General features: G+C 54.5%; 1 protein-coding gene across 3 annotated transcripts in view; it reads right to left on the bottom strand.

The window, feature by feature from the left end:
* Positions 1 to 3,008: 3,008 nt before the first annotated feature.
* The window catches only part of Pacsin1 (protein kinase C and casein kinase substrate in neurons 1), a 49,564-nt gene continuing 27,512 nt past the window's right edge, over positions 3,009 to 25,060 (bottom strand). The window contains exons 1-10 of one of the 3 annotated variants that reach the window (XM_039098628.2): positions 21,699 to 21,837; positions 12,216 to 12,327; positions 11,268 to 11,424; positions 9,832 to 10,067; positions 9,219 to 9,374; positions 8,914 to 9,089; positions 7,542 to 7,662; positions 7,324 to 7,451; positions 5,952 to 6,139; positions 3,009 to 5,617 (exon numbers count right to left, since the gene is read on the bottom strand). In XM_039098628.2, coding sequence (XP_038954556.1) covers positions 5,508 to 5,617; positions 5,952 to 6,139; positions 7,324 to 7,451; positions 7,542 to 7,662; positions 8,914 to 9,089; positions 9,219 to 9,374; positions 9,832 to 10,067; positions 11,268 to 11,424; positions 12,216 to 12,269 — 1,326 coding nt within the window. In that variant the 5' untranslated portion in view covers positions 12,270 to 12,327; positions 21,699 to 21,837 and the 3' untranslated portion in view covers positions 3,009 to 5,507. 3 annotated transcript variants of the gene reach the window in all.

The following is a 25,060-nucleotide window of genomic DNA, read 5'->3' as shown; positions in this document are numbered from 1 at the left end:
GCCTTCAGGCCATTGACCTTCTGGACACAACCATGAAGTCCAGGTCGCCTCCCCGTCCTGCACGTGATGCCTCGGAGGTCTGGGATGGCTGAGCCCTTAGCTTGCAATCACACAGCTACGGATGCCCAGACCATGAACTCACCCATCCTGCCCGAGGGACAGGCTTCTCCCTACCTTTCCTTCCCAAATGGGTCAGCATCTCTTGCCGCACAGCCTTTAGCTTCCCAGGTCAAACTTGTAGGAGAAAGGAAGGGAGCCAGCAACCACCAAGAACACCAACTGGGTTTTGTTCTTGCTGTTGTTGTTTTGTTTTGTTTTGTGAGACAGTGTTTCTCTGTGTAGCACTGATTGTCCTAGATCTCACTCTATTGACCAGGCTGGTCTGGAACTGAGAGATCTGCCTGCCTCTGCCCCTCCGCCTGAGTGCCACCACACTGGCTGGATCACCAAGGGTTAAAGGCGCCTTGCACCCCTGCCTTCTGTCCCAACATTTTATTGTCTCCTGAAGAATGTTTACTCCTGACAATGAGCAAACAGTGCCTTGGCATCTGTCATCTGGGATTGGACAGGAAGGGTGTGGGGGAGCTCTACCCAGGCCTCCATCTTGCTAGGCCCCAGCTGTCTCCCATCCCTGGGCAAGAGGCAGTCTGGGACCCTGGCCAGAGGCAGGCTCAGCTCTGTTAAACTGGTTTTGTTTCCAGCCAGCCCCTCCTGCCCCTCAGGAGTCCCTTAAGTCACCCATGTGAATGTCCCAGCTGTGCCTGGGCCCGGCTCAGAGCTCAGGCAAGGCTGGGGAATTCTCAGAAGGACAAGGGGGTTGTGTGCTTAGATTGGGGGTGGGGGGACAGAAACAGCTCCACAGAGGGGAGATATGGGAGACCAGAGGGGCGGCTTCCACCCAGGGACATTCCAAAGGCCGTATCTACCCAGTGACAGCTTGTGAGCTGGCATCAAGCCATGCCTTCTCCTCTCTCTGTTGGCCAATCCCTATCAGACCCTTTCCTGGCACAGACTTTTGTCAAGCCCTTTTGGGAAGCCTCATTTCAGGGGTCCCCCTAAGAAACTGGAACAGCCAGTGGGAATAAGAGGTCACGGCTCTGACTCTAAGATCCCTGTACTGGACAGGGAGGCCTGAATCAGTAATGTCAGTGTGTGGGAACCGGAGGCAGGAGGCCACCCTCAGCTACACAGCCGTTTCGAAGCCAGCTACATGAGGCTCTTTTTTTTTTTTTTTAAAGATTTATTTATTGTATATAAGTACACTGTCGCTGTCTTCAGACACACCAGAAGAGGGCATCAGATCCCATTACAGATGTGGTTGCTGGGATTTGAACTCAGGACCTCTGGGAGAGCAGCCGGTGCTCTAACCACTGAGCCATCCCTCCAGCCCGAGGCTCTTTTTTTATGACTCTATTTTAGATTTACTCTGTGTGCAGGCGTTTCGCCTTCATGTATGCCTGTACACCACGTGCATGACATACCCACAGAGGTCGGAAGAGGGTGTTGGATTTTCCTGGAGCTGGGGACACAGAAGGTTGTAAGCTGCCATGTGGGTTTTAGGAACAGAACCCAGGTCCTCTGCTAGAGCAGCCTGTGCTCTTAGCTGCTGAGCCGTCTCTCTAGCCCGAGACTCTTAAGGAAAGACAAGAGAAAGAAAGAAGGGGAGGGAGAAGGAAGAGAGCTGGTTTATTACCAGTACCAGGAAGCACGAGGTTGCCCTCTGACCTCCTCGAGGGTCTGAGTGGAGGCACATGTGCGCACGCTCAAGCCTGCTCCTGGCCAGTCTGTGTCTCATACATTGTAAATAAATATAATATAAAGAAACTGTTTTTCAAAATGAAGGGGGATAGTGAAACAAAATAAAAGGGAACAGTCCTGTTTGTTAAGAGTGGACATCAGGGCTGGAGAGACGGCTCAGTGGTTAAGAGCACTGACTGCTTTCCCAGAGGTTCTGAGTTCAAATCCCAGCAACCACATCTGTAATGGGATCCAATGCCCTCTTCTGGTGTGTCTGAAGACAGCGACAGTGTACTCACATACACAAAATAAATAAATCTGAGAGAGAGAGAGAGAGAGAGAGAGAGAGAGAGAGAGAGAGAGAGAGAGAAAGCGCTTCAGACAAAGATGGGCTTAGGGTCTCAAAGCAGAGGAATGGATGGACGGATGAATGGATGGCCATTCCACCTTCCCCTCTCACTGTGTGTGCCTAGGGAGCGGGAAAGTGATGGTGGAGGGTGTGTGTGTGTGTCCATCAGAGTGCTGGGGTCAGAGGAACCTCCAAGACACCCCACAGAATGGAGGAGCTGAGGGAGCCACGGGTCTCAGAAAAGACCCGGCTGAGGTACAAGTGGGCATCAGAGTCCCAGGGTTGGGTCCAGTAGGGCACAGAGAGCTGATCTCTGCCTCTAGCTTGCCAGTGCAGATGCTCCCAGGGGGCCTCCAAGGAAATATGTTCACAGCGGATCAAGCTTGGGGAGAGCAAGGAAGACCCAGTGTCCCTCCCCAGGAGCAAGGGAGACCCAGTGTCTCTCCCCAGGAGCAAGGCAGACATAGTGTCTCTCCACGGGAGGCCTGAGCAGTGACATTTTAGAATTCCTCTTTAAAACTCAGAACTATTTAAAGATCAAGTTCACCCTTGGACCATGAGAATTGGCTATTTATTTATTGGCTGACTGTTGTGCTGGGTATGGAAACACAATCTCACACATTAGACAAGAATGCTACCAATGAGCCAAACCTCCAGCCTTAGAGGCATGAGTCTGGGATTTTAAATGTCTAGCTCTCCTGGTCAGTGCTATCAGAGTCACCTTGTATCTGAGGTGAGAACCTTGGTGGCCTCCCTCGGGTGGGACCCATGCCCTCAACTGCCCAGCTGGGTCAGCACTCAACCATGTACAGCGCCAACTCCAGGAGAGATGTTTTCATTCTGAAGACCCTTCCAAGGGCCCCCACACAACCCCCCCCAGAACTTAGGATGCACACGATTCAGGTGACAAGTCCAGCCAGGGTGGTGACAGAATTCTGGTTTTATCGACAGCCGTACGGTCACAACTGATATATATATATATATATATATAGATATATATATTTGTATTTATATACCTTTAAATTACACAATCATGTACAAAACAGGTGCATCGCTGAGACCACAGCACGTCTCGGAGTTTCACAAGTGTCGGAACTAATGTCAGAAAGCCTAGGGCGGCAGACGCAGTGGTGGTGGGTGATACGGCAACCTTGGCTCCTCCTGGAACCGGGCCGCAGGATGGTGGCTAACTGGGGACGAAACACATCACTGACCGAGCCCTGCAGGGTCCCGTGCAGCATCAAGGGGCCCCTGGGGAATACAGGTAGGGGTATGGACACGGTGAAGGGTGTGGCCCAGCCCAAGGTTGAGGTGCCCCGACACCAGCAATAACAGGTGGGGCTCGGCTCGGGGGTCTGGGGACTTCCGGAGGGGGACCCTCCTGCACTGGGGTGCTGAGGAATTTGAGGACCAAATCTGGTCCCAGATGGGGTTCTTGAAGGTGGTTGTTCTTAAGGGATGGATTTTCCAGTCCCTGCCCAAGAGTGGGCAGCCAGTATACTGAGTGGGCTGGGCCTGGGGTCCAGTCAGGGCCACAGCCCCTCCCCAGGTGCTGGGAAACCGCTGGCGCAGAGAGGGGGAGCCCAGGCCCCAAGGTGCAAATATAGCGGCTTCTTGTCTTTCTGAGGTGAGGGCTAAGGTGAGGGCTGGAGAACGACTGCCCTCCAGGGAGGCAGGAGGAGCTGCGGAGAAAGGGGTGTTGAATCCTGCTTCTGGTTCTAAGGGGCCGAGGACCCAACCTGGGCTGCAGCTGAAGCCCCTAGGGCAAACAGTGACAAGGAAGTGGGTACTAACAACCCTGTCCCTGGGGTGCCATGTTTCCACTCCTGGCCCTGAGGGAGGACTGACCCAACAGAAGCCCCTGCCACAGCCATACTCAAGAGACGGGGGTGTGGGGGTCAGAGCCCCAGTGCTTGGGTCCATGACCTAACAGTATTGGGAGAAGCAGCAGGGAGCTAAAGGGTCCTGGAGAATGTGGGCGGTATACTCTATCTATCCTGGAGGCCCGAAAGCCCACCTGATCCGGGAGGCAGAGGGTGTCCGTAGACCAGAGGCCTAGCAAAGGTCCAAGAGAGACAGCCTCTGGCCACTTTCTGCTATAGGAGGTCTTAGCCAACCTGTCTTGTTTCCCACCCCGCCCACCCAAGGGAGAGCCTACCACCTACTTGCCAACCGCAAGCAAGGGCCCTGTGTCCCCTCCCACCCCCAGAGTCCTTTAAGGGAGACTCGGGCTTAGAGAAATGGGAGCGAGGGGGGCTGCCAGCATTCAGGGAGAATGTTGGGGACTAACAGGTCAAGGAAGAAAGAAATGGTGGCCATCCACAGTTCGTTCCTCGTGCCAGCCTGCTGCTAGCATCTCCTTACAGTGCCAAGCTGGATGCTCCCCTGAGCTTGGTATCTCCCCGGGAGGGCCACATGGGAGACCTGGCTGTTCCCCTAAGCCCCTGAACCTCCTTGGTTGGCCAGGTGAGAGCCTTGTAGATTGGTCTCACAAAGGCTGATGTTAACACAGTGACTGGGAGGCTGGGGCATCTCTGAATGACCATGGAGGGGAGGGGGACGGTTTGCCAAATGCCTCTTCCCCAGGTAAAGGGAGGGGGTTGCTACTGTTGCTGGCTTTGCCCTGGGCTTCGGGGGAGAAGGCTTTGCCCAGTGCCAAGGTCTTAGGAGACAGGCAGGGTCTCTGCATGATGCTCAGTGGTTCTGAGGAGGATACCTCTGTCCACGGACCCAGCTAGGGTTGTCACCCCTCAAAATGGGCTTGGCATTGGGAGTGTTGGCACAGCCTAGACAGATGGTCTGTTCTCCCTCTTCCTCCCTTGTGTGCCAGGGATGCCATGACTCCCTCCTGCTCACCTGCTTTCAATTCTGGGGAAGCGAAGAGATACCGCCCCCCCCAGAACCCTCCACAGAGAAAGGGGACAGTTTCTCCCTAAGCCTTACTGGTCCAGGGCTGGGAGGAAAAGAGCACCCCCAGGGCAGAGTGGAAGACTAAAGATTGGGGGCCCTTTAAGAGAAGGCGGGATTGAAGGAGAGTTTAGGAAGCCAGGCTCAGGTGACAAGGGTAGCTGCTGGCAGCTGGGGTGGGACAGGAGAGCGAGACAGGGTAGAAGGATCCAGAAGATCTCCCTCAAGACTCAGGAGACTCTTTGGTGGACTCTGTAGACCAGATGTGACATTGGGTTAAGTCCCAAGATCCTTGCCCACGCTGGGGAGGGGGCCATCATCCTAAGCCCCACTCCCCTGGCCTCCAGGTAGGCTGCAAACGCTGTCTCTTCATATTTCTTCTTTTTTTGTTCTGTTTTGACTTTTAAAAAAATAAAAGCTTGATCGGAAAATATGTCTGGAACTCTATGGCGAGGGGAGGGGAAGGGCAGAAGGCGGTGGACAAGGAGTGAGAGGAGGCGGGTGGGCAAAGTAGCTATATAGCCTCAACGTAGTTGGCAGGATAGAGGCCCAGCTGCCCGCTGTCCAGCCGCCCGCGGCACCAACCCTGTTCGTCCTCCTCTCCGAGCTTGGTGAGCTCGTCTCCTGGGGAGGGAGACACAGGGACACCTTGTTAATGCATGGCTCTGCCCCAGTACTCCATCCCATCTACCTGGGCTTCAACTCGGGGCTACAGTCCCATTCAACATTCAAGTGCTGGCCCCTGTTCACTCAGTCAGCACCTCACAGGGTTTCAGCCCACCATGCTCAGGCCTCTGCCCTGGCCCCTTGAAAGACTGTCTTCAAGTCAGACCCTTGCACTACCCAGCTCAGGTCAGGGCTCTCCCTCAGCCCCTGCACTCCTTCTACATCCAATCTAAGCCCAGTCTTCTCTCCCTAGTCCTCCAGCCCCACCCCACCCTCAGCCAAGCCCCCATACCGGCCTTGAAGCTGAGCTCATCCTGCTCCTGACCGTCGTAGTCATAGAGTGCCCGTACACGAACTCCCTTGGCATCGTCCTCGAAGGGGTTGGCGCCACCATTGGTCTCGTTCCCCCCAAAGGGGTTTCCGCTCTCATCGTCTGACCACTCGGTGGCATACGCTTGGCCTCGGTCATAGCTGCTGACACTTAGGTGCAAATGGGGACCTCTATCAGCGGATTTGAGGCCACCCCCATTCATATCAACATTCCCTCCTAACCAGAGCTGGGGGTCCAGATTCTACAAGGCTGGAGCTGAAGTCGGATACACAGGGCAGGGTCCCAGCCAGTGAGCCTCGGACAGCTTGAACAGTTTGCATTAGGATTTCGGCTCGCGCGAAGGAGGACCCAAGGACTGATCCTGTGAGAGACGCTACCCCTACGTGGACGAGACAGCTTTGCCTGGTTCTGAGATGTCTAGACATGCTGCCTAGTCTCTCTGGACTTAAGCTTCTCTATCCATTCTCAGACTGGCCGGAGGCTTGAATTCATTAATATAAGGAGGGCTGTACTGGCTGGTTCTGTGTGTCAATTTGACACACGCTGGAGTTATCACAGAGAAAGGAGCCTCCCTTGAGGAAATGCCTCCATGAGACCCAGCTGTAAGGCATTTTCTCAATAAGTGATTAAGTGGGGAGGGCCCAGCTCCTTGTGATGGTGCCATCCCTGGGCTGGTGGTCCTGGGTTCTATAAGAAAGCAAGCTGAGCAAGCCAGGGGAAGCAAGCCAGGAAGTAACATCCCTCCATGGCCTCTACATCAGCTCCTGCCTCCTGACCTGCTTGAGTTCCAGTCCTGACTTCCTTTGGTGATGAACAGCAATGTGGAAGTGTAAGCTGAATAAACCCTTTCCTCGGGGGCTGGGGATTTAGCTCAGTGGTAGAGCGCTTACCTAGGAAGCGCAAGGCCCTGGGTTCGGTCCCCAGCTCCGAAAAAAAGAACCAAAAAAAAAACAACAACAACAAAAAAAAAAACCCTTTCCTCCCCAACTTACTTCTTGGTCATGGTGTTTGTGCAGGAACAGAAACCCTGACTAAGACAAGGGTGCTCAGAGTACTGTGTGACTCACAGCAGGTGTCTTGAAGGGTTACCCACCTGTTTTTCAGAGGACACATAGTAGCTATGGTCTGGGGTCATTTCTTGTCTTCTTGGATAAAATGTATCTAGCCCAGTGTGTGGGGTGTGGGTCTCTCTCTCTCTCTCTCTCTCTCTCTCTCTCTCTCTCTCTCTCTCTCTCCCCCTCTCTCTCCCCCTCTCCCTCTCCCTCTCCCTCTCCCTCTCCCTCTCCCTCTCCCTCTCCCTCTCCTTCCCAGGAGCTCCATGGGAGGTACTCACCTGCCACGGTCCCCAGCCTGGGATGTAGATTCTACAGCCCCAGTGGCATTGCTCAGGGCGGCCCCCTCTGCCTTCTTAGGCTGTTTCTCCTTCTTGGCAGCGGTGTGGGGGAGGTCTGGGTTCCACTCCTGGAGGTGGAGGGAAGTCAGGCTGAGGGGTCTGAACTGACAGTCCCTTCCTAGGATCCCACTTTACCACCCCACCCTGCGCCTCCTCACCTCGAACTGCGGCCAGTTCATGGGCATCCCGGGGCCACTGGTGCTACGGAACCACCTGAGGTCCTCCTGGGCATCGGCCCCTCGGATGGCCTGCTCCAGTTCTCGATAGACGTGAATGTAGCTGTGCGGGAGGGGGATAGCATGGGCTTTCTTCTCAGCCCACTCAGAGGCCAAGATGCTTGGCAGAGGCCCAGCCAGGAAGGCTCCTCCCCACCCCCTCATTTGAAAAATTGTATTTGTTATGTGTATTGGTGTTTTGTCCGCATGAATATGTGTGTGCTGGGGGTTGGGGATTTAGCTCAGTGGTAGAGCGCTTGCCTAGCAAGCGCAAGACCCTGGGTTCGGTCCCCAGCTCCGAGAAAAAAAAAAAAAAAAAAAAAAGAATATGTGTGTGCTGCGGGTGTCCTTGGTATTTTCAGAGGCCAGAAGACGGCACTGGATCTCCTGGACCTGGAGTTAGGAGTGTTCCTGGCCGCCATGCCGCCATGCTGAGAGTCACAGTGTGTAACTGCTGAACCTAAGCGATCTCCCCAGACCTTTTACTTAAAAAAAAAAAAAAAAAAAAAGACTTATTTTTTTCTGCAACTTTTGTTTTCTTTTGATACAGAGTATCTCTATGTAGCCAGGGCTGGCTTTGTACTCATAAAGATCTGCCTGCTACTGCTTCCCAAGAGCTGGGATTAAAGGCGTTCAGAGGTTTTGTTTTGTTTTTTTTTTAAGATTTATTTTTATTCCCACGTATGTGTGAGCTGATAGCACACGTGTGTTTGTGGCCTTAATGGTCACAGGTGAGCCACCTGATGTGGGTGCTGGGAATCAAACTCCGGCCCTCTGTAAAAGCAGCAAGTGCTCTTAACTGTTGAGCCGTCTCTCCACCCCAATATTTATTTATTCTTCAGTTTTATTTTATATGTGCATGCCTGTGGCTGTGAGTGCAAGCCTCCTCAGAGGCCACAAGAGGAAAACAGACCCTCTGAAGCTGGAGTTACAGGCAGTTGTGAGCTACCCGATATGGGAACGGAGCTCAGGTCTTCCCTCCAGACTGAGCAGAATGCTTTCTGGGAAGCAGCTCCTGGCACATGCAGCCCCTGTGGCCTCACAATGGCTAAGCATTGGCACCCAGGCCTGTGTTTTCTTTTCTTTTTTTTTTTTTTTTGGTTCTTTTTTTCGGAGCTGGGGACCGAACCCAGGGCCTTGCGCTTCCTAGGTAAGCGCTCTACCACTGAGCTAAATCCCCAGCCCCCAGGCCTGTGTTTTCAAGGAAGCTGCATCTGTAGGCTCTTACTGGGGCTCCCTGTGAGTCCTCCCTCCCCTCCCGGTCACCAGGCCTGGGGTGCTGTACTCCAGTTTCTCAGCGGGCCATGCCCGGTACCTGCTGTTCTCCGCTAGGTTGAGATGCCGTTTGATATCTAGCAGGACTTCCTTCAGGAAGACCAGCCGCTTCTCCTCAAACTGCTGGCACTGCTCGAACACCTGCTCCATACCCTCCATGTACTGCGGTGTGGTCTTGCCCACATCTTCCAGCACCTTCTCATACTTCTCCTGAGTCTGCGGGTACCAGCATGGAGGATGGGGTGGGGCCTTACCCGGTCTGCAGCTCCAGCCACCTCCCTCAGGACCACCCACCCCCACTCCCTCCCTCCCCCCTCCCCTCCCCCACCCCTCCCCCACAGGTACCTTTTGTACATCCTGCCTGCATTTGTCCACTTTATCCACAAGTTTCTTCTGCTGTTCAGGGGTGACCGACTGCTCCGTCTTACTGTTCATCTCCCGGGTCATGGCCAACTTCTCCTCCTTGCAAGCCAAGTGATAGGCCTTCTTGGCTGCCTCCAGCTGTGGGGAGACGGCCAGGGTGGGCATACATGTGGTCACCCATCAGCAAACACGTGCCTGCCCACTCCACGCCCCTCCACTGTGGAGCTGCCCTTGTAAGAGGCAGGGGGTCCTGGTTTTGGCTCCGAGGCTCCAGCCCATGGGTTCATTGGGGTTGCCACTCCTCATGGTGTGCAGACATGCCAGGCACAGGGGTCTGGCTGAGTGCTGGGCAAAGCAGATCCGGTACCAGAGACGGCAGTTCTTTTTTTTTTTTTTTTTTCTTTTTTCTTTTTTTCGGTTCTGGGGACCGAACCCAGGGCCTTGTGCTTGCTAGGCAAGCGCTCTACCACTGAGCTAAATCCCCAACCCCTCGGCAGTTCTTTCTGCAAGCTGCTGGCGTTCCTTTGTGGGTAGCCTCCCCGTCCACAGATGCCCTCCTGCGACCCGCCACCCTTGTCGCGCCTGCCTAAGGTACCTCCTTCATCTTCTTAGCCCAGGGCTTCTGAGCCTTTCGGAAGCCATCCTCCGCCTCCTTCGTCTCCTTGAAGCCGCCCATGATCTGCTTGTGGTAGGCATCCTTCTGCCAGTTCTTGACTTTCTCCAGGTCCTCGTTCAGTAGGCTGTTCTTCACCTCCTGGTGCAGCTCGCTGACTTTGTCTGCCTCAGTCATCATGGCGCCCCAGGCCCGCTCCAGGCTGCCATACTGGGGACCTTGGGGAAGTGTCACGGAGTTACAGGGATCCCCCAACACAATGCCTGTGGTCCTCTCCTCTTTGATGCCTCCCTGCTCCCTTCCCACGGCAACAGAAACATCTTCCTCCACTCTCCCCAAACTTCCATCCATCCTCTTAAGACAGCCAGGGTGACTGCTTCTGCCAGGAAGCCCTCTCTGATTGTTCCACTCTCACAGTAGCCTGCAGCCCCCTGTGGGTTCTTCTCCAGTATCTGTCTTGCTCCCCACTTGGTATCTCCCTCTCCAGTGTGCGCCTCACAGGCCACCATGTACGGCAGGAGCCTCTGCTGGCTCAGAACAGTGCTGGGCCCAGGATTGGTGCTCTAGGCAGGATGCTGAGCCTGAAACCCGGGAACCAGCGGTGAGTGACAAGGATCTGAGCCAATGGGAAGCAGACTTCACACTCACTTGTTGCCAAGCAGTGCAGGCCTTGCCCCTATGAGGACTGGCGACTTCTGAGCAAGTACAAGGAAACCTGAACTTAAAACTACTTTAGAGGAATTCAAGGTCCTGGCAACTGGATGCACAGTGTGGTTTGGTTTGGGCCCTGGACCAGTGCAGACCACTGCCATGGTCCACTGTGTACACAGAGAGGTGGGTGGGGTGTGGCTCAGTAGGTAGAGTGCTGCAGGAAGCCCTCTGATGGATTTCCAGCACTGCATAAACCAGAACCACTGACTGAGGACTCAAGTTCAAGGTCACCCTGGGCTGTTTAGGAAATTTGAGACCAACCTCAAAAAAAAAAAAAAAGTGTGTATGAACTATTTTGATTTTCTTTCTTTTTTAAGATTTATTTATTTTATTTATGAGTTCACTGTCACTGTCATCAGACACACCAAAAGAGGCCATCAGATCCCATTATAGATGGTCGTGAGCCACCATGTGGGTACTGGGATTTGAACTCAGGACCTCTGGAAGAAGTTAGTGCTCCTAACCACTGAGCCATCTCTCCAGCCCTGTTTGTTTTTAAGACAGGGTGTGGGGTGTGTGTGTGTGTGTGTGTGTGTGTGTGTGTGTGTGTGTTTAGTCTAGAGTCATACAAAGTGGGAGAATGACGGGACCTGCTTTGTTTGGTCCCTTTGGTCTTTTGGTCTTTAGTTGTGAAAAGCTCTGTGGCTGGGATGCTGGGTGCACCGGGCCCGCCCTGGGGGACCCGCTAGAGCCCGGGGGTGGGGCACCTTTCTCGATGAGCTGGCGCCAGCGCTTGGCCCAGTCGGTGAGCTGCTGCGCGTATGCCTTCTCGATCTTGGCGCGCTCCTGCACGCAGCTCATGAGGTCGTTGCACAAGCGGTGCCCATCGTCGATGCGCTTCACCGTCCGCTTGTAGTTCCCCACCTGGCGTCGGAGCAGCGAGTGAGCGCGTGGCGCCTGCGATCCCGACCCTGGCCTGCAGGGGGCGCGCCACCCCCACTCGTCCCGCCCTCCACCTTGCGAGATTCCAGAACTCCGCCCATCTCCCCTCCTCTGAAGCCTCCTCGCTGCCGCGAAAAGCAGCCGGGGTTTTATATAATTTGGACTTGGGCTATAATGAATTATTCATTTTTTGCCCTTGTGAGCTAATTCTATTATATTTACACGCGTCGCATAAGCTTGAGAGGAGCTGCTGTTTCTTGACACAATATTATGTTTTGCGGGCATCTCTTTGAGCACTTATTAACCTAGGCCTGCCAGTCTTGCTTCCCAAAGCCAAAAGCAATATTTTTTTTTCCTCCAGGGCGCTCAAAGACTCACAGAGGCCCCTGAAATGTTGGCTTGTAGTCTCACCTCTACCTCTACGGGGTATGGGGTCCCCCGGCTAACCCCGCTTTCAAAAGTCCTCCCCTGCTCACCATGCGGGGAGGGGGTGTGTGTGTGTGTGTGTACAGGGGGAACAGATAGGTAAGGTATAAAAACTGAAAAGTACAGCAGATATTGGTGTGTTGGGCTGGAAGTCATTCAGCCTGCAGGTCCCAGAGTGTGATATGTTACGTGCGTATTCTGGGGCCCGATGCTTGGGAAGCCCTTGCAGGCAATATTCCTAGCCCACTTTCAAGGCCTCGCCGCCTGTTGGACACTGGGGGTTTTGAAGGGGCGCAAGGGAGTCTGGGTACAAGGCTGAGGTCAAGGGAGCTGAGACCTCCACTCACCTCCCAGAAGCTATCTGTGATCTCCTCCGAGGCCTCATCGTAGGGGCCAGACATGGCGCAACTGTAGGGAGCTGGGCAGGCGTGGATCTGCAGTTAGCTCGCTGCTCACAGGCTGCAAGGGCAGGAGAGAGATCCAGAGGTGAGGGAAGTGGTCCTGTTCCAAGTTGGTGTCCCCGACGCCCGGAGAAGGAAGATTCCCTGAGATGAGCCTCAAACTAGGAAGGCGGCGGCTGCCAGGCAGGGTTTACCGTTCTGAGGAGAATCTGTCGCTCCTGGTACTCAACTCAACATCTCCACACCTGCTCCTCCTGCCTCCCGAGATTCAGCTGAGTGGTTCTCCTCGGTTGCCATCTTCCTACAGAAGCCCTCCCTCCCGCCTCCCGGAGCCTTCTCTGCACCAGTGAGCCCCAGTGGGCTTCCTTACTGAGCACCATTCCCCTGTCCTTAGCACGACCCACCTGCGACCCCTTTGGATCGTGACACTAAATGTAAAAGATGGTCCTGGATTCCCCTGACCCCAGCACAGAGCCCTGGTTTCAGCCCTAGAGCCCCAGCCTCTGCAGAGCAGTCATCGGGGAGCTGATGGAGGCCTCGCTGTCATTTACATCCTGACCTAAGGGCTCCCCTAATTCTTCCAGTTGGGCCCTGTCTGGCCTCACCTCAACAGTCCCATTAAGCTGCTCACGAGCCTCCCCCGCATGTCTGGGCACGTGGCTTTCTGGCCCTGAAGTCACACTGTGATCTACAGAACATGCCAGGGTGCTGTGTCTGCCCTGGATCTGTCACCAGGCATCATAGTCGTCCAATCTAGGCCACGATCTGCCCCAGGGGCCAGAGGGCAACCGCTCCCCTACTGGGCCTCAATCATCAGGAAACCACCACAGAGGGCCAAGGGGCCTTCAAAGAGGCAGCCATGGCTCCTGGGACACTTCCTTGTCTGTGCAGTGCAGCTGCCGGAACCATACTGTGAGCGGTGAGGTATCTGGGTTAGGGTGGCCTGGCTCTCTGCAAAGCAGGTACACCCCATCTCTTAGCAACCACTGTCAGACTCAGGGCAAGTGGTACCAACCCGTGAGGATCCTCAGTCAGGGATGCCCCTCCCCACAGTCTCAACCTCTCCATTTGCTCTGGCCCTGTACCTGATTCCTGTAACGACCCAGTGTGGCTTTCCTGTGTCACCTGGGACTGAAGATCTGAATGGCCGCAAACTTCTTCAGCCAAAGTGGTGAGAGAATTGGATGACACGTGACAGACACTCACTGGGCAGAGGTCCACCCCCCACTCCCCCTCCTGCAACACCGCCTCTAGGAATTCACCTTCAGGCAGCCAGGCAAGCACGTGCAGGCTGGCCCACTGCAGCAGTACAGGGTCAACACCCAAAGGCTGGAAGTGACCCAAATCCACGTCCCCAGGGCTAACTAAAGTACAGTGCAGACCCACAGCTCCCACCCCATCCCAAGCCACGATATGTGCAGCTCAGCCTGGCTGGGAAAGTATATATAAAAAAGGAACTATTTGGGGAAGACCGCAAAACAGAATCGGAATGACGGTCAGCTCCGGGGAGGCACGTGACTGGGAGGCTCATGCAAGGCTGTAATCACACTGGGGCCACTAAGAAAATGGAGGCAATTTTCTTGGTTTATGGTTGACGTAGGAGGGCCCAGCCCCCTTTTGCAATGCCACACCCCTGGGCAGATAGTCCTGGGGCCCCATGAGGAAGCAGGCTGAGCAAGTCTGTAAATCATGGTCCTCCATGTTTCCTGGTTTTGCCCCTGCTTGAGCTCCTGCCTGACTTCCCTCCCAAGATCAACTGTGATTGGGAAGTGTAAGCCAAATAAACCCTTTCCTCCTATGTTGCTTTTGGTGGTGCAGACCTTCAATGCCAGCACTCAGGAAGGACACGCAGGGCTACAAAGTTTGACCCTGTCTCAAAAAAAAAAAAAAACAAAAAAAAAAAAAACCAAACCATAACGTTTATCAAATCAATGGAAAGCTATCTAGAACTCGGACATTTCAGTGATCCAGACTGAGGGCCACCCCAAGTTCGTGTGTGTGTGCTCTACCCACTGAGCCATCTTCCCAGCACCTGAATTGTATGTCAAAACCAAAACAAAGGTGGGGGTGGGGGAGTAAGTCTTTTTTTTTTCCGGAGCTGGGGACCGAACCCAGGGCCTTGCGCTTGCTAGGCAAGCGCTCTACCACTGAGCTAAATCCCCAACCCCGGGAGAGTGGGTCTTTAAGAGCACTGACTGCTTTGGAACAGGACCTGACTTCAATTCCCAGCACCCACGGTGCTTCACAACCGGCTAACTCCGGTCTCAGGGCTCCCATGCTCTCCTCGGCCGCCGTGGGCTCTGTGTGTAATGTTCACACCGATGTGCATCCAGGCAAAAAAACTCAGTGTGCACACAAAGTAAGAGGAAATTTTAAAGTAGGGTGTAGCGGTGCAGACCTTCAATGCCAGCACTCAGGGAGCAGAGTCAGAAGGATATCTCTGAGTTTGAGGTCAGGGCTACATAGCTTGATCCTGCCTCAAAAAACAACACTAAGAGGAAAAAATGACCAACCCAGGAGCTGGGCTGGAAGGTGTCCTCTCAGTACACAGTAGGGGCAGTGTGGCTATGCCCTGGCACGTCAGGCTAAGAATGCATAGGCCTGGGCTGGAGAGATGGCTCAGTGGCTAAGAGCACTGACTGCTCTTCCAGAGATCCTGAGTTCAATTCCCAGCAACCACATGGTGGTTCAGAACCATCTGTAATGGGATCCAATGCCCTCTTCTGGTGTGTCTGAAGACAGCTATAGTGTACTTATAATAAATAAATAAACAAATAAATAAATCTTTAAAATAAAAAAAAATGCACAGGCCACAGGCAGCATGGTTTCCTGGACTCTCCTGGGCTCCCCACTGAGGTAGCATATGGCCCATGAAAAGTCCAGTCCTAACATGCTCTGCGACTCTAAGCAAGTTATGTGTCTCCTCTGGGCTTTGCTGGAAAATGACTTAAGAATTAGATGAGGGACTGGAGAGGCAACTCAGTGGTTAGCAATGCTTGCTGCTCTTCTAGGAGACCCAGGTTCGGTTCCCAGCACCCCATGACCAGCTGTAACTCCAGGCACTGCACACACAGATATACATGATTAAAACTAAAAGTGTTAATTCAGCAAATGAAATGAGGTAAGGAGCCCAGCCCACGGCACTCTCTAGGCATCCCAGCCCCTCAGGGTCGGAACCACATGGGAATGTACTTAGGGAGGCCGGCAGGGTGGCATAGTGGAAGCAGGGCGACGTCCAACGAGCTCTCAGGAGCACACACCATCATGCACACAGAGACAAGAGGAGGTTCCTCTCCCACAAAGCGCCACGTCCTCTTAATGACAGGGCTCAGGGCTTTCTGTCAGGGGTCAGGAAGTGGACGTGGCTGGCATCTGGCACTTTCTGTAACATGTCCAACAGGCTCCTGGACTTCCTAGACAAGAGGCCGCCACACCCGGTTTCCCTCTAGTCTTTCACCATCAGTAACGACAGGTGGTAGCCACCGAGCCACACAGAGACAAAAAAGGCACAAAGGCTCAGGGATGTAACTGTGAAGAGTGTGTCCAGGGGCCATGGGAACATGACGGGGTGTGGGGAACCATCATTTCATGGGGCAGGGGGGGGCGGGGAGCAGAGGATGTGGGGGCGTGGGAAGTTGGGGGCAGAAGAAAGAGGAAGCTGCCAGGCTGCCCCCTGCAGCATGGGAACCCCCAGCTTTCCCCAGCCCCTAATGCTAGAGTTGGGAAATGCACCAGTTTCTCAAGCATTCGGACCAGAACTCAGAGCGACATCAGGATGCTTGCCACGGGTTCCCCGGAAGAATTGCCATGTTCCGGTTCCCCCCCAATTCGTGATGGAGTGTCCTGGGGTGTCACAGCACGAGAAGCAGTGTGCGCTGACAAGTCACCCTCCTTCTCAGACTCTCTCCTGCTAGGCTGAGCTGCAGCCCTGCCACTGCTGCCATCGGGCTTAGCTGTCACCAGCTAGTATTGACTGAGCGTTCAGTACGTGCCAAGGTACTTCATCTACATGTAAAGACGGAGAAACTGGGGCTGGAGGGATAGCTCAGTGGTTAAGAGCACTGACTGCTCTTCCAGAGGTCCTGAGTTCAAATCCCAGCAACCACATGGTGGCTCACAACCATCTGTAATGGGATCTAGTGTGTCTGAAGACAGCGACAGTGTACTTATAATAAATACATACATACATACATACATACATACATACATACATACATAAATACATACATACATAAATACATACATACATACATACATACATACATACATACATACATACATACAAGACGGAGAAACTGAGACATGGGGCAGATAAGATGGCGCTCCCAGAGCCACTGAGGGCAACAGTGGATTCTACCCTGGCTACAGCTACAGTCCTCACATGGGTCTGGTTCCTCCTGAGCCCCGGCCCCCCAGGAGGTGAAGAGGAAGCCAGCTACATAGGCAGCAATGGAAATAGAGCCTTGTGAGTACTGTGACAAGTGTCACAGACCCTGGCCCACAGTTCAGTTTCTTCCCAGAAATCCTTAGGGAAGGGACTGGCTGTCCCTTCAGTCCTGAGGAGACCTAGTATCTCTGTTAGGACTTGACCCTGGTGGAGGGGCTGCACAGAGTGGTCTTACAACACAGACTGGACCCAGCAGACTAGCTTCAAACTCCTGCACCTCAGTTGTCCCATCTGTAAAAAGGGCTGTTTCTGAGTTTGCCCCTGGTGTAGGTACTGTGGCAGCCCTTTCAGGGGAGCCCTCTCTGTGTGAAGCCAGTGCACCCCTAGTGGGGTTCTAGCTACCACCTGCCACCAGGGAGATCCTGGCTACGTCTCCTAAACAGGGGATGGAATCTCAGTTTCCCCACGTGTGCAGTGGCAAAACAATACCCGTGGGTTCTGGTCACCTACGGGTGTGCTAACCTCTTGACACGAATCCTCTTCCTCCACAACCCACGGAGAAGGCTCTTCAGTTCTACAGGGTGGGTGAGGCTCAGAGAGGTAAAGCAGCAGGCCATGGTCACACAGCAGGGAGGAGTCCAGGCTGGCTGGGTCCTCTCCTGTCCCTGCTACCCAGTGGCTGAACCATAGCCACAGCTGTGTCAGGTTCTACACGAGCCCAGTGGCTTCCATCACTCTCCTTAGAGATAGGCTGGGCAAACAAGCTTCTTCTGAGACTCCAATGTGGCAAAAACAATGGGTTTAGCTGTGAGGTGCTGTGTGCCACTCCTCGGTCCATGAGCCTCCTCTGGTCACTCTCCCTCAAGTGTGCTGCCCCTCTGCCTCTCTTCCTGACCCATCCCAGCCCTCATCCACCCTCTCCTCACACCTCTCCCTCAGTGTAAGCCCAGGGTACCACTCCAGTTTTGAGGTGTACTGCCCACGCCATATATAGGGTTGAAGACTGGGTTCAAATCCCAGCTCTGCCACTTCCCAGTTGTAAGTGGGTCCCTCCAACTACAGGCGGTTTCTTCATTGATAAGCTGGTTGGGAGAGGTGCACACCACCTATCCTGGGGCAGAGGTAGAAAGCGGTGGGCAGAGGTAGGCCTTGTTCTATGGCCAACAATACGTTCAGCTAACACACAGAGCTCTCATCTCGAACCTCCCAAGGTCCTGGTGAAGAGACAGGGCCCGGGCTTGCTTCTTCTTGCCTTCTCTTTAGATCTAGAAGCCAGATCCCATTACAGATGGTTGTGAGCCGCCATGTGGTTGCTGGGATTTGAACTCAGAACCTCTGGAAGAGCAGTCAGGGCTCTTAACCACTGAGCTATCTCTCCAGCCCCAGTTTCTCTGTCTTTACATGTAGATGAAGTACCTTGGCACCTACTGAACACTCAGTCAGTACTAGCTGGTGACAGCTAAGCCTGATGGCAGCAGTGGCAGGGCTGCAGCTCAGCCTAGCATGAGAGGAAGTTACAGTGACATACAGCTGTTATCCCAGCACCCAGAAAGTTCAGGAGAATCAGGAACTCAAAGTTGTGCTCTGGTCTATAGCTAATTTGAAGCAGTTTGGGCCACGGGAGACCTCCCATGTCCCCAACAAAACAAACAAACGCTAACCACCTGACTTGCATCACACACACACACACACACACACACACACACACACACACACCCCGCGCCTGAAACTCCCCAAGGGGCTTCTTTAAGAAATGATAAAATCAGACAATGGCCCTCAAAGGAGGCAAGATCCAACCTTACCTGTGCTGCAGGGAGCCAGGAAGACCCAGGGCCCAGTAGTCACTGACTGAGTAGCCAGAGGCTTGGTGGACTCTGCCAGCAGCAGAAGGGGTTACAGACAGCCACAGACTGTCAGAGGGCAGCCTCCAGCCCCTCCTCACCTGTGTCCTAAGATGAGAACCCCCTCTCCCCTCTACAATGTCTCCCCCAAACACAGCTCTACCCTCCCGACCTGGTGAAGGAGCCAGCATTCCCCCAGAGACAATGCAGCTTCCCTGGCTGAGTTGTTGATGGATGGGAAAGGTACAAGAGGCCCGCACTACCTTAGGGTGCACACATCCCGTGAGATGGACGGTGACAGTCAAGGAAGCCCCGGTGCCTGTAACCTGCCTAGGAGCAGTGAGGCTCAGGCTTTACCCCAGGCCTTAGATCCAAGCCTGAAGGTTGCAGAGACCCAAGGGATTCTAGGCCTCTCTCGCCCCTCCCCCACCCCACCCCACCCCCGTCTTAGGTTTCCAAGATTCTACTCCCCACTTGTCTCAGGGCTAATTTGGGGGGCCCTAAGTGAGGCACCCATAGGTGGGGAGCAGAAGTGGAATCTGGCTGAGAGAAAAGCCACCTACCCTCGGGTCTGGGCTCATCACCTTAACTAGTGAACAAATGCTGGCGCCCAATCCAGGCACCAGGCTGTCTGTCCTGAACCCATAGCATCCATGACCACCTTGAGAAAGAGTCAGGGCTGCTGACTGTGTGGGTGTGGGTCACACTCCTGCTAGGAACAAACCAGTTTCCCCCATCACGGTACAGAATCCAGGTGACAGAGAGGAGGGAGCAGCGTTGGCGGCGGCGAGATGGGGCGTGGTGAGGACAGATGTAGCAGCTTGCTCTCCCTACTTTACAGCCTCTCAAAGGGAGTCACATCCACAATCCTGCCTCCTTTTCCATCCTGGGCCCCTGGGCCACTGCCCAGGTCAAGACCCTGCCCTCCCACTTGGAGGACCAAATCCCAGAGCCCAAAGCCCCTGAGGCCGGGACTGGCTTTCAGGAAGGATGCACATTGCAGTTGGGGGGTGGGCGTTCTGAGCCTGTGGGAATGAAATCCTAAAGGGGTGGGACAGGCAAGAAGGCGGAGGGCCAGTGAGTGACAATCTAGGCTGTGTTTTGACAAGGTCTGTGGAAGACCTTGGCACAGAAAGGGACAGGGAACGACTGCCTGGGACGCAGGTGGCCGGAGAAGGCCATTCTGAGGTAACATTTGAACAAAGACCCGAGGGAAGCAAGGAAAAGGGCTCCAAGCAGCACTCAGCCAGAGGGCCCAGCCTGCGCAAAGACACTGAAGTGGAATCAGGGCTCCTATGGGTTAGATGGGAACAGCAGACTGAGCAGGGTGGGTGGTGGGGGATGGGGGTGGGGGCGGGGAGGGGAGGACCAGGTGGAGGTTGTATCCTGGTCTTTCAGCTCCAGAATTTCTGCCCCAGCGATAAGGACTGAGGAGCTGTGGGGTCTGGTCTAGTTTTTCCTTCCAAGGTTCGCAGAGAAGCCCTACAGTTGTCAGGGAGAGCAGAGCCTTGTAGCTCACAGCTGGAGGGCAGGATACCTGGGAGAGGTGGTTACAGGGAGGGAGAGAAGGTGGGTGTGAAAATACTGTGCCTCTGGAGTCGGGAGGACATCTACTGCTGAGAGGAGTGGAGGGGTGACTTTGGAATTGGGGTTCAGGGCAGCTGACATGGAGTTGCTTTGGGGAGCCAAAGCCCCCCTCAGATCCAGGCCTTTGAATACCAGGGCCTTCCTAGGGCTCTCTCTTATGTGGAAGAAGCTCCCGGGGGTCGGGTGGTGGGGTCTCAGTAGGTGATTTGGCTGCAGACAACTGGAGATGAGTTATAGACCCCGGGGACCGGTCCTGAGTCTAGTGGCAATGTAATATATGCAAAAACTGAACTCTGCCAAGAGAGGGTTGTGGGGAGGGTGCAGACAGGGCAGGACCGAGGAAGCAGAGGTCAAGCTAGGGGCAGCTGCTGGCTAAAAGCCACTGCCGTCCAGACATCACTAAACCCAGCTGGGAGACCAAGCTGACTGCCTTGAGGCGAGTGGGTCTGGCCACAGAGGGCAAGGCAAACCAACCCAAAGCTTCAGTGAGGGAGGGAAAAGGAGGGAGGCGGAGTTCGGGGAGGGTTACCTGCACCCCCTGAGCCCATTCTTGCCGGCACACCTCCGCTCTCTCACCTCCCAGGCCCCTGAGTTCCAGGCGTGAATCCGTACCCACACTCCCAGACTGTGTACTTGACGTTTGCAGAGATCAGCACCACCACAAACCACAACAGGTTCCCACCCTGCCGCGGGTCGTCTGGCCTGAACGCCCATGGGAAGGAGGGAGGCCCACGCTTCCTGAAAGACGGAGTACTGCCAGGAGCTGCTGGACCTAGCCCACTGTCACGGTAGCCTACTCTGGTCCTCTGAGCAGGTTTCCTGGCTACCCCTGCTCAACTCCTCCCAGCGCCCCCTCCTCCGGAGCAGCGGCGGCTGTAGCGTCTCTGCAGTGTCCCCGTTCCTGGAGTAGCAGGGAGCAGGAGGTCCCCAGGAGCACCGCTGCAGAGGGACAGAGAAGCGGAGGGAGACCACAGGCATATCCACAACAGAGATCCATGACTGTCTGGGGATTGGGACAGGAGCCCTTTTGAGAGTCGCAGGTCATCCCACGGGCTAGAAGAGCACGGAGAGGGAGCGACTGAGCTGACTCAGCCAGTCACTGTACCAGCCCACCCAGGAGTCACCCCAGAGGCTCTGGTGTCAGGCGGAAGGTTTGTGACAAATGGCCGGCCAGAGACTGGCAGATCTCTGCCCTGAGGCCAGTGGGTCTGGCCGCAGAGGGCAAGGCATACCAGCACGGGAGTTGGGGTGGGAGACAAGCGCACTGCTCTTCACGCCTGGCCCCTCCCTGTCTAGCACCGACCTGGGGGGAAACGCACAGCACTGTGGTAAGACTCTAACCCCTTAAGCCCGTCATCCCCAGGGAATGGAGCAGCTCTAGAAGTCACGTCTGTGGTACTGACAGGGAAGGATATACGGAGGAGTGACAAGACCACAGACAGGAGAGACAGTCCCCATGCGATGAAGAGAGCAGGTCCCTGGCCCCCAGAACCCCTCGGACCCAGCATGGACCTGCACAGACCTGCACGCTTGCTACCAGGTGTGGCCAGTGGGAAGGCAGGGGCGCTGGGTCCCCACTGTCCACGCAGACTTCTCCAGACCCCCATCGCCTACCTGAGCTCGGCCGGGCACCAAGCTGGGGACAGGTGGGCGTTTACTGCCCCAATTGGGCCAGGCCAGGGTCGGAAGGGCTGGCTGACCACCTGCTCCGTGGCAGCGAGCAGGATGAGGAGGCGCCTGGTGTCCGACTCGGGACTCGGTCCTCGGGTCCCCTCCGGCGCGCTCTGGCTCGGGAGGCGACAGCGCCCGAACTGCAGGAGCCAGCTCCCCGCCCCCACGCGCCGGCCTCCCCCCCTCCCGACCCACCTCCTTCCCCAGCCACCCACCGCCCGCTGCTCGTTTCTATGGCAACCGGGCAATGCTGCGCACAGACGTCCTCTCTGGGTGGACGGCAGGGGACGCCCTCTTTCTGCACCACACCGCGGTGACCCGGGCGCAGGCGCGCCTCTGGTGAATTTTCGCTACCCGCACGGGTTTGTCGGACCTCCCCCTCCGCTGCCAGCCTCACTGCAGGGCATGTGAGGCTCCTGCTCTGATCTTCACACTTCACCGCACGCTAAGCTTCATCATTGGGGCTCAGTGATCAAGAAACACACACACACACACACACACACACACACACACACACACACACACACACCCCGCTTGCTCCAAGTCCTGCCAGGTTGACTGTGAAATACTGACACACAATCCAGTACCACAAGAGTTCATACCCATTTTACGGATTCATGAATATACGTTCGAGACAGCCTCCCTGTGCTGTCTGGACTAGCCTGGGCCACACTGTGCAGACTCACAGAACATCTTCCGGCCTCAGCCTCCGGAGTGCTGGACGGTGGAGAGCCACCATACTGCTTTATTAATAATAAAGGTAATTGATTGGCTGTGCGGTGGCGGCCCATGCCTTTAGTCCCAGCACACAGGCTGCAGAGGCAGGCAGATCTCTTAGAGTTCAGCCTGGTCTACAGAGCGAGTTCCAGGAAAGCAGAAGCTACATAGAGACCCTGTTTCCAAATGTGTGCATGTGTGCGTGCGTGCGGGAACACACACATACACACACAGACACACAGACACACACACACACACATACACGGTATATATTTTTTTAATGCACGAGTATGTGGAAGCCAATGGACAGCCTGGGGCTTGGCTCTTCAGAGCTCACCAGTTGTCCTGCACTAACCAACCACAGAGCCCCTATTGCTGGAGTTATAGGCATGTGCCACTGTGTCTCTGTGTTTTATGTAGTCACTAGGGATTTGAACTCAGGTCCTTTAGCTCTTGTGTAAAATACTGACCAAGCCATCTCCATCTGTCCCAGATTTTTTGTTGTCGGGTTTTTTGTTTTTAAGATTTATTTTATTTATGCTGGTGCCTACAGAGACCTGGAGGCATTGATTCTTCTAGAGCTGGTGCTGGGATCAGATTCTTCTAGAGCTGGTGCTGGGATCCAAAGTCAGGCCCTCTGACAGAGCAATTCACGCTGAGCCATCGCTCTCACCGCCCCTGTGTGGCTATGTGTGCGGCAGTGTCTTATAAAGCCCTTAAGTTTGCTATGGAACTGACTCTGGCCTTGAACCTCTGATCTTTCTGCTTCTGACTCCTAAGTGTTCCATTGTATAGACTGGATCTGGGCCTCAGAGTCATAAAACTTCTCAAGGTGGCTGCTGGCACCGAGGTCTCTGATGCCAGCTCTGAGGCCCCTTAGCGTTGCTCACCTCTAGGCAACATCACATACACATCTGATCCATGTTCCCATGTGTGTCAGCACACACATGTACATATCTGTTATATGTGTTTGCATGCATGCGTTTCCACAAATCTGCGAACCAGCTCACCTGTGCACACAAAGCACATGTACAAAACTAATGCCAGCCATCACACATCTTTAAGACATGTGCACACGTGTGTACACTGGTCCAAAATGCACAACACACAAACTTCCTATCTAATCCCAGTTCCGTATCTGAGCCCTCAGTCTGCGTGTGAGGATGCTCCCCAAACGCAGCAAAGTGCCCTGACCTAGGCTTGAACCATGAACTCCTCCACAGACAGGATGTGATCTCGGGGGTCCAACCCATACTGATAAGCTGGACCGTTTGGTTCAGCTGTGCTGCTGCTAGAGGAGGACTGGTGGAGAAGGGGCAGGGACACCACTGCCCCACCCTGAAGCTCCTGATGCTACCTGGAGCCCCTGGCCCTGGGCTTATCTCACCCCTACTGCTGTCCAGACACCTTCTGAGCTCCAGGCTCCACACGGACCTGAAACCTGACCCAGGAGGACTGTTGTCTAGAGGCCAGACAGAAGACCAGCCACCAGGACATACAGCGTGACCTACAGGACATCCGTCTCCAGCTGACACTATGATAATGTCTGAGGTAAGTGTCGCTGTAGCATGTGTCCTCCGAGGACTCTTCTCTGCTGCTGACAGCCTTGTCTGAGGGGGAAAACAAACCACGTTCTATGGCTAAGAATACTCTGACCCTTGGCACACTGAGGGCAGAGGGGACCAACGTGGACCACAGACTCCGTCTCCATCACAAGGACACACTGGGTTGTTCTATTGCTTGTGACTCAAGGCTCACAGTCCCTTCCCGTGTACTTCCCCATCTGCATCCTTGTCCTCCGGGTGATTGATTAAGCAGGGACTCCTATGCCCCGTAAGCACGGTTCGCCATGCCTTTGGTATCCATGCAGCTGCTCCTGGATCAAGATCAGTACAAGACGCACTCTGGGGTCATAGAGTTCCGCACATGTTCCGTGGGTCCCCAGCCTCCCCTGCTAAGATTCACGCTCCAGTCTTGTTTCATGGCCGAGCCCCACTGCCCCAGCGCTGCTCTCTAGGGAGGGCAGATAAAACAGAAGACAACGTCTGTTTTGATAAAAACAAAATGGGGGGGGGGGTCAGTGTGATTTTGTTTTGCCTCTTTTCGTTACTGGGCATAAGCAGGGCTTCACACATGGGATGACGGTGCTCTACCAGTATTCAGCAACCCCGGCCCTTTTTAAATATATATATATATTATATTATATATATATATATATATAAATTATATATATATATATTCGTTGTGCAAGAAAGCACTTGGGTTAAGAGACTTGGTTGCTCTTTCAGAGGACCTGAGTTCAGTTCCTAGAACCTGTATGGTAGCTTATGACTATGAGATGGTTTTGTATATGCTGGGCCCAGGGAGTGGCACTATTAGAAGGTATGGCCCTGTTGGAGTAGCTGTAGCCTTGTTGGAGTGGGCGTGACTTTGTTGGAGCGGGCGTGGCTTTGTTGGAGTGGGCGTGGCTATGTTGGAGTGGGTGTGGCCTTGCTGGAGTAGGTGTGTCCCTGTGGGCGTGGGCTTTAAGACCCTCATCCTAGCTGCCTGGAAGCCAGTCTTCTCCTAGCAGCCTTAAGATGAGGATG

This window comes from Rattus norvegicus, chromosome 20 (assembly GCF_036323735.1).
Source record: "Rattus norvegicus strain BN/NHsdMcwi chromosome 20, GRCr8, whole genome shotgun sequence".
Classification (NCBI taxonomy): domain Eukaryota; kingdom Metazoa; phylum Chordata; class Mammalia; order Rodentia; family Muridae; genus Rattus; species Rattus norvegicus.
The sequence above is the reverse complement of the archived record's forward strand: the minus strand, read 5'-3'. Positions and strand labels throughout refer to the sequence as shown.